The 8,782-nt window shown below is 38.0% G+C and overlaps 3 protein-coding genes across 4 annotated transcripts in view; 2 read left to right on the forward strand and 1 right to left on the reverse strand.

Moving 5' to 3' along the window:
• The window catches only part of LOC111470896 (dnaJ homolog subfamily C member 16), a 13,659-nt gene extending 11,635 nt beyond the window's left edge, over window positions 1-2,024 (forward strand). The window contains exons 17-21 of one of the 2 annotated variants that reach the window (XM_023116566.1): window positions 75-296; window positions 654-713; window positions 1,137-1,421; window positions 1,599-1,647; window positions 1,714-2,024. In XM_023116566.1, the coding sequence (XP_022972334.1) occupies window positions 75-296; window positions 654-713; window positions 1,137-1,421; window positions 1,599-1,647; window positions 1,714-1,730 (633 nt within the window). In that variant the 3' untranslated portion in view covers window positions 1,731-2,024. Of the gene's footprint in view, window positions 1-74; window positions 297-653; window positions 714-1,136; window positions 1,422-1,598 lie in introns of both variants that reach the window. The other variant, XM_023116559.1, reaches the window with a different exon arrangement.
• Window positions 2,025-2,879: 855 nt separating this feature from the next.
• On the reverse strand, window positions 2,880-5,291 carry LOC111471226. Its single transcript, XM_023116939.1, has 3 exons — window positions 4,515-5,291; window positions 4,096-4,443; window positions 2,880-3,594 (listed from the first exon to the last, which is right to left on the reverse strand). The coding sequence occupies exons 1-3, from the start codon at window positions 4,902-4,904 to the stop codon at window positions 3,073-3,075; spliced, it is 1,260 nt and encodes a 419-aa protein (XP_022972707.1). The 5' UTR covers window positions 4,905-5,291; the 3' UTR covers window positions 2,880-3,072.
• A 1,497-nt stretch (window positions 5,292-6,788) lies between these two features.
• The window catches only part of LOC111471526 (putative invertase inhibitor), a 5,579-nt gene continuing 3,585 nt past the window's right edge, over window positions 6,789-8,782 (forward strand). Inside the window, exon 1 of the mRNA XM_023117243.1 lies at window positions 6,789-7,112. Within this exon, the coding sequence (XP_022973011.1) occupies window positions 6,800-7,112 (313 nt within the window). The 5' untranslated portion in view covers window positions 6,789-6,799. The remainder of the gene's footprint in view (window positions 7,113-8,782) is intronic.

Consider the following 8,782-nt stretch of genomic DNA (forward strand, 5'->3'; position numbering starts at 1 on the left):
CCCCCCCCCCCCCCCCCCTCCTCCTTTTCTTCTTCTCATTATCTTTCACTGACAAATTCCTTCATTTTCTCTAGAAATATTGTTTCTTTTACATCAGTTCTGAATCTAGCTATGAAACTTGTGGACCAAGGAGAGATCTCAGTGATGTGCCTCGATTATTTATTGTGCGGTATAAAAGGGATGCAACTAAAGCAAAGGAGATAAAGCCAAGAAGTTTGTTTGATACATCGTCCGAGGATCTGGATCTTGCCGCACAGCTCGTGGCCCTTTACAATGGTTCATCTGAGATTTCAGAGGTTAGTCTTTTTCTTTTTTCCGATAATTCATTGATCTCATTAATCACTGACATACGTTAAGAAGCTTGTGATGATGCCTTTTCTTCCTTTAGGATTATATTATAGTATGTGCTAATGCTAACTAATTGTAGAGTTAAAAGCTTATAGTTATTAGGATAATTTTATTGTTTTCCTTCCATCGTGGACTTAAAAATTATTTCAATTCACGATAAGGGCTATTAATAAATAACATCTTAGGACTTGAACACGGGATTTCATTCTCTAATAATATTGTTATTGCCTTTGAATTTATTAAAACTTTGCAAATGATTCAGTATACTTTTCTTACTAGTACCGTTGTTATATCATATTTTGTAGATTGTTCAGTGGATCTCTAAAATAATCGACGATGGCGATTCAAAGGATCTACCCTTTTATGTAAGCCACTTTACAGATTTTTATTAATTTTATTTAGTTGAACCTATTTGCTCGTATGATAGAATCCCAAGTCTACTAATTTTTCCATTTCTTTGATGGAATTTATTTTAATGCTTATTGAACATTTATTCGAATGGATCAATTTGCTTCATGTTGTAAGAATATCTAAAGATGCTTAAGGTTGAAGAATGCACTTGAGACCACGGCACCTGGTCTATGATCCTGTGAAGGCTCTTATTTTGTAGCTTCAGGAGAGGGGCTTTTTCAACTCCTTTTACATAGGCTGAAGTGTATATTCACTTTTTTTTTTTATAAGATCCCCGTTTCATATTAAAAAGAAATGGAAAAATGAAAAAGAACGAGGCGTGGGGACTAGTTTTGACTATTTAGCTCAAGTTTATCTTCGTGTTTTCAAATGGGCAGAGAGTGAAGTCTCCTGAACTCGTTCTTGAAGATCCGGAGCCTATGAGGTTTGGACGTGCTGGGAGTAGTTTTATAGACAATGTGTTGAAGTGGATTGCACACATCAAAGTTGCAATCTATGACCGCCTAGACGACCCAAGAATTGGTCCAGTCTTTTTTCTTGCTTCGTTATTGTCCTTCGGCACAATATGGCTGAGGAAGTCTCAACCCACTCTCCCATCGCGACCAGCTAGGCAACCAGACCTCCCAAATGAATCCACTCAACCAAGTCAACCATCTGCTAAGGTAAGTGAGTGAGGCTCAAAAATTTTAAATGCTCAAATGGGCTGTGTTTTATAACTTGACCGACAATGTTTGGATAGAGCCTTTTTAATGTATCGCATGTTGGAATGGTAACTAAGATGATGGTATATATGTACATCATCTTAATTTGTTAATGTTTTTTCCGGTATACGTTTTCAGGAAGGAAGCAAAGCTAGAAGAAGAAACCGTTCAAGAACCGCATCAGAAGGTGACATACCTCCTTCCATCACTGATTTTGAGCCTCCAAATGCTTATCAGATGCCACAACTTTCAGGTTCTGATTCTGAATAGTGAGATTATATTCGGGTCAAGTGAGTCAAACTTCTCGAATCATCAATGGAAGTCCTCATCAATTCTTCATTTTCTCAGAGCCAGTTTCACCTTCATCATAGATTGAATGAACTAAATATTTTGCCAAACCTTCCATTTATAGCTTATAGCATTATTTATTGCAACTTTACCAGCTTCTTTGAGTGTCTATCTCCAGCTTCTTATGAAAAGAACACTAGTGATTTCCTTTTTATGACCATGAATTAAGCAATGCTTAAATTATATTATTATCACAGGTGGCTAATTTTCCAATTCTCCACTTGAATCATTCGGTTTTATGAATGAGCTGTTTAATTAGTGGGAAGTAATTGTGAAGTTCAACTTAACCTTTCAAGTAAATGTTGAACCAACCCCTTGGGGGGGTGGGGTAGACTCATCACTGCTTTTCTTTCTTCTTTTTGGCTCTTTTGCGTCCAGTTCATTAGCGGGGTTTGATTGGAGACAACAAAATTATCGGTGATATCGAACGGTCAATACAATTATGATGTGGATGTCATGGATTCCAAAACAAAAGTATCCGACCAGCACATCTTTTAATACCAAAATCAAAGGCGTAGCCTCGTAGGATATTATTCATAAGACAACCATCTTTTTCTCTCTCTTATCTCTCCCCAAAGAACGAGGTTAATTGCTACATTTTTCAAACCCTAAATCAGTACACACCAAGGTAGGTGTACATGGAAGCATGTGCTTGTGCCTCCAAAGACTTGAATAGGAAACAAACTTGGCTGTATCTTTTCTCTCTCTATTTTTCAATAGCAAATCATTAGATGATTGACTACACGTGTTTGTTGATGGAAAATTTTGAATTAATTAATAATACAAACAAAACAAACACCAATAAAAGCCCAAAGAAAAATATTCTCTCCTTTTCCAATTTGGCCATTGAATCATTCAATTTAAAAAATAATTGAGCACTATACTAATTTTACAACCATCTATCTAAACAGGATAATATTTTGATCTTATCTGGAGGCTCTACATTTTACAGTATTAATTTTATACTATCATTTCTGTTCAGAAAGCACTTAGTTATTCCAAACCCAATAATTTTTTTTTTCAAACTCTATTTTGAAGCTCAAAAGCAAGAGAGAGAGGGAAAAAAAAAAAAAAAAAAAACAATGGAGTCAACAATTAAAGATCTTGTTGCAGAGAACATAGGCACAGGCATACGCACAGGGAGCGTCCCTGTGGCGTCTAGTTCAGTGTAAAAGAGCTGCTGGGATTAAGACTTTGCAGACAAGTTGTTATGATGATGTATACAATGAAGTAAATGAGTGATTAGCAGGGAAGCGAGCGATGGTCATGGAGAATGAGACTGACACTGAGAGTGTGAATGAGGATGAAGAGTATCAAAAGTGTCAGCGGGAGGAATGAAGTAATCCATGCTAAGGCCAGCGACATTGAACATCACATCGTCAATGCTCCAAACCTCTTCCATCCGGGTTCTGCTGAATTGAGCCGACATTTCCCCAAACTTGAAGACGGTGGCAATGGACCTGCCCCGATGAGCGATGAGGACCCCATCCACATCCCTGTAGTCTCCGATGCAGCTTCCGATTGTGGTTTCCCAGTACACGGCGTCGCCTTCCGTCTGGACTCTGGTCAGGTGAGAGTCCTCCAAGTATACAAGCACTCCGCTCTTCTGGCAAAAGTAGCCGTAAAGCACATGCCTTATCACTTCCGCAGGCCCCTCGTTCCTCTCCATCACAGCCTCCCGCTCCGCCGACACTTTCAGCACGAAGCAATCGTCGTCCCCGATCCGCTTCTCCCCAAGGCAATGTGCTTTCTCGAACAGCCTCGCCGTGCTCTTTGGGTCCAGCCCCTACCAAATAAGAAATCAAAAAGTTTGAATTTTTAACCGTATCTTTTATAATTTAGTGGCGTGGGAATTGGAAGAGGAGTGAATGAAAGGCAAGCAAAAAGCAGAGACATTTGGGGACCCCTTTGGCCCCCTAAAGACGAATGGAGAGGCGGAGCAAATCCCAAGACGGCGGAGTGACGTCACAGTAGAATCAATCACGTGCCGTCCATTCCCAAAAACCCGACCGTCGAAAAAGCACAAGTGGTGGGATAAAGCAGGGGACAGTTTCTGTATGATTGTCAGCTATTTCTTGGGATTGTTCATTTGTTCCACACTCTGTGTTCTTTGTTTGGTAAAACCATTTTTGAATATCTATACCCAAACCCCACCCGTTTTTTTTTTATTCCTCGAAAAAATAAAAAGTTCTGTACAGAGATGAGAAGATTAATGAAGAAATGAACAAAATATGAAATGGGTTTCAATTAGTTGATTAGGAAATGAAGTTATGGGGTAATTCGTTACCTGAACGATGCGGCGGAGAGGTCGTTGGGGGCCTTTGGCGGCATGGGTGCCGAGCCAAGGAGTGTGACGCCAGACGGTCTTGCCGTCGCTGCCGGCAACCACCTTACTGCCTCCGACAACCAATTCGAGGGACCACATCGCCGGCATCATTTGCCAAAGAACAAAACAGCCATTGTCCTCAATTCTTGTCCCGACGGTCTTGACAGTTTTGCCTGAAGAAACCTCTGTTTCGCAGCGAATCATCTTGACGCTTCCGGTGGCGTACATGTTCTTGGCACACTTTTGCTGTTTGAGACATCCGGTGGCAGCCAAGTATTGTTGTATAATGTAATGAGCCACAGACGTTTCCTGGAATCAAAACAAAAAATAAATCCTCGTAAATTTAACAAAATTGTTGGAGACGAGATTCGAACACTTACAAGAGGGGTATCGGCATCGTCGCGTGGGAAATGGGGGTGTGGGGCGGAGTGAAGGGGAATGGGAGCGAGTGGGCAGGCGAGGACGCCGAGCAGAAGCTTCAAATCCATGGAGTATTTGGAATTGGGAACATTATTAGAACTATTGGTGAAGGAAGTGGAAGAAGGGAGAGAAGGGAGGTTGCGCTGGATCTTGAACCAGTCGCGGAAGAATTCCCAATTCGAAACAGAGTCTTTCTTGTTGGGTTCTTGATCTTGGAATTGGGGAGCAGGCCCTTCCATCAATGGAGTCAGCGGCTGTGAGTACCAAATCGCCTTTCTCCTCGACTTAGATGAAGAAGAAGATGAAGATGAAGATGAACCCTCGCCGCCAATCACATCCGTCGTCGCCATGCCCTTTTAACTTCCACCGAATACTATTAACTCAACACTAATTTTTCATATATATTCCAGAGGACGTGATTGCCGCCGCGAGGGAGGATGTTTTCGCCGCCGGTGAAGGAATGCGCAGCCGCTGGAAAAAAAAAAAAATACTGCCGTTCGCAATGGAGGAACAGAGTTTGTGCGCCGTCGCCGTAAAAGGAAAACAGCCGCTGGAAAAAAAAAAAATTACTGCCGTTCGTGCGCCGTCGCCGTAAAAGGAAACAGCCGCTGAGTTCGCGGTTCAGGTGCGACGTCGCCGGAGATCGTGCACGATGAACCTGTACCGGAGAAGAAAACACACTGAAGAGAGGAAGAGAGGGGAGGGGAGAAAATAAAGGGTCTGAGCGCTGAGGTTTCCAATTTTCTTTCGTTTATTATTATATTTTTTTTCCTTTTACCTTTTTCCTCCTTTTTCTTGTTTTTTCTCTCTAATTTTAAAATCATAATAAAACTCCCAAATATTTTAAAACTTAATTTCAATTTTTTAATATTAAATCTAAAAAAATACTTCTAATAAACTCAATCAACACGAAATGAATCCTAATCCTAATAAAAAAAAATTAAAATTTATAACAAAGGAGTAAGAAAAGGAAAAAAATTTACAGAAAAAATATTTTTATTTTTATTTTTAAAAAAGTTTAAAGGTATTAATAATTTAACGTTTTAAAAAACCTTTTAGAGATAGGACATAATTTAAGGTTTTTTTTTTTTTTTTTTTTTTACTTTTATTTTTATAAAATTTATAAACAAATTGGAAGGAGCTGAGTAAAAAGTGGGCATGAAGATCAAAGATAAGCAATAATTGAAGGGGCAGGCAGTACGCAGCTTAGGACCCATTGGATCCATATCCATTTTGGTATTTGGGCTTATCTTTGAATGCCTCATGGGCCCAATTTTTGGGGTTGGCCCAAGCCCAACTCCTTCCCCCGCTCCTATTGTTGACGTCATCTCGATACACTAATTTATTAAATATTAAAGTTTAGGAGAAATTAATAAAAATTTAAAATTTTCATTAATGCCTTTAATTTTAAAAATCATCCAAACTCTTAAAAATTTAAAAATATTTTTACTAATGTATATTTTTAAAAGTAAAATTAATACTTAAATTTTTTAAAGTTTAGAGAATAAATAGACTATTTTTGTTTATATATAATGATAAGATTTTTTTGTTTTTTTGTTTTTTTTTTAATTCTAGCCATTTTCATCCAAAATTTAAAGGTTTTTTTCTTATAGATAAAATATAAAATATAAATATTTTTATTAATTTAAACTATTTTCACACGGTGTTGGAATAAATAACTAAGAGTAGAAGCAAGTAAAACCCGAATGCGTCGGCTTCGGCTTTGGCATGGGTCCTGACCTCTTTGACTTTTGTGGACTTTCTATTACTTCTAAGTTAAGACGACGTAGCTTTGCAATAAAATTTAGCAAAATTAAATCTAATTTTTTATCTCCATTATTCCCATTTTCTTTTTCTTATATAAACACATTAATTAATTGTATATTTTCCTTTTTCCAAAAAAAAAAAAAAAATAACAAATTTTATTTTACTCTTTTAAAACCATTTTTCTTACAAAAATTTTAAATTTTTATTCCATTTTTAAAAATAAAAAATATTTTTTTAGTTTTCAAAACTTAATTTAATTTTATGGGGTTATTTTCGTTTATTTACTTGAAAAATTAGATTAAAAATATATATATTTTTCACTAAATCTAGCCTTAGAAACTATCCAAGCATGGACCCCTCCCCTCTCACCCAAATTATAAATAAAACCTCATGAGCTTAAAAAAAATAAACAAATAATTCCCTCTTTCAAACTAAATTAAACCCCCCACCAAAAAAAAAAAAAAAAAAAAAAAAAAANATGATTTCCACTTTCTCTCTCTTCTTTCTCTCTCCTCTCTTTGTAATTCTTGTCTCCTCCTCCTCCCATGGTTCAACCCCTCACAACATGGTTCAAGAAACATGCAAGAAATGTGCAGCCACCACTCCAAATCTCAGCTACAGCTTCTGTGTTTCGTCTTTAGAATCCGATGATCGGAGCCGCTCTGCAAATCTCCACAGACTTGGGCTCATCTCCATGGATCTGCTGCGCCACAACTTAACCAGCACTCGACGTGAAGTCAAGAAGCTTCTGAGGAACAAGACATTGGATGGGTTCGTTAAGGTGCGTTTAGATTATCAAGTTTATGCAAAACTGTGCCTCACACTATTGAGGACATATTCTATTTATATTGGCAAAAGATTAACTAATAGATCCGATTTCATAGGAAACTAACGAAGTAAGCCTATTCTTATGGCATGACTAACTTCAAGCTATTCTAATGGATTGACCAATTCTAACAGTCCCCTTCAATCCCAACAAGTCTTGTACATGTTGAGATTGTTACAATGTGTAGTAAAAGGAGTTTTAGACAGTGGTTTTGTCAGGATATCAGCTACTTGATCACTTGATGAAATGAACCGAACTTCCATTGCTTTACGTGCTACTTGTTCTCGAACAAAATGAAAATCAACTTCAATATGTTTCGTTCTAGCATGAAATACTGGATTTGAAGTTAAATATGTAGCTCCGAGGTTGTCACACCAGAGGCGAGGAGCCTTTGATTGATACACGCCCAGTTCCTTCAGTAATGACTTGATCCAAATCATTTCTGCAGTAAGATTCGCAATGGCCTTGTATTCTGCTTCGGTGCTTGATCTTGACACTGTAGCCTGTTTTCTGGAACTCCATGAGATTAGATTTGCTCCAAGAAATACAGCAAAGCCGCTAGTTGAACGTCGATCATCGGGACAACCAGCCCAATCAGCATCAGAAAACCCCGACAACATCATGGTTGATTTCTGAATTTTCACTCCTAATGCTAGTGTGCCTTTAACATAACGAAGAATTCTCTTCACAGCACCCCAATGAGCATCAGTAGGTGTATGAAGATATTGACACACTTTATTGACAGCAAATGCCAAATCAGGCCTAGTCATTGTCAAATATTGTAGTGCTCCCACTGTACTTCTGTATTTGAATTGTTCTTCAGCTGATAAGGGTATTCCTTGTTCTCTGAATAATTTTTCAGCAGAACCCATTGGTGTAGACATAGGTTTGCATTTTTCCATGTTTACTCTTTTCAACAAATCTAAAGCATATCGTCTCTGTGACAGTATGATACCATCTCGTGTTTTCTTGACTTCAATACCCAGAAAATACTCAAGATCACCCAAATCTTTTACTGCAAAATCTATTTTCAATTTCTGAATCAACCTTTCGGTTGCTTGATCAGAGGAGCTCACAATAATTATATCATCAACATAGATGAGCATATAGATAGTTATCTCTCTGTTTTTGAGAATAAAAAGAGATGAATCAGCTACTGAAGCCTTGAAGCCTAACTCAATAAGTTTTCCAGTCAACCTTGAATGCCAAGCTTTTGGGGCTTGTTTCAGGCCATAAAGGGCTTTCTTGAGCTTGCATATGTAATTCTTTGGTTTGGCTGAGTCTTGAAATCCTGGTGGTTGTCGCATGTACACTTCCTCTTTCAGAATTCCATGCAAAAATGCATTTTGGATATCAACTTGTCTCATATTCCAGCCCTTGGTTACTGCTAGCGAAAGAATGACCCTGATTGTTGACGGTTTGATCACAGGGCTAAAAGTATCAGTGTAATCAACACCAAATCTTTGCTTGAATCCTTTGGCAACTAATCTTGCTTTTAATCTTTCAACTGACCCATCTGCTTTTCTTTTCACTTTATACACCCATTTACTATCAATGAGATTTATTCCAGGTTTGGGTGGAACTAGATCCCAAGTGGCATTTCGTTTTAGCGCTGAGAGCTCATCATTCATTGCT

This window comes from Cucurbita maxima, unplaced genomic scaffold, assembly GCF_002738345.1.
Source record: "Cucurbita maxima cultivar Rimu unplaced genomic scaffold, Cmax_1.0 Cma_Scf00002, whole genome shotgun sequence".
Taxonomy (NCBI): domain Eukaryota; kingdom Viridiplantae; phylum Streptophyta; class Magnoliopsida; order Cucurbitales; family Cucurbitaceae; genus Cucurbita; species Cucurbita maxima.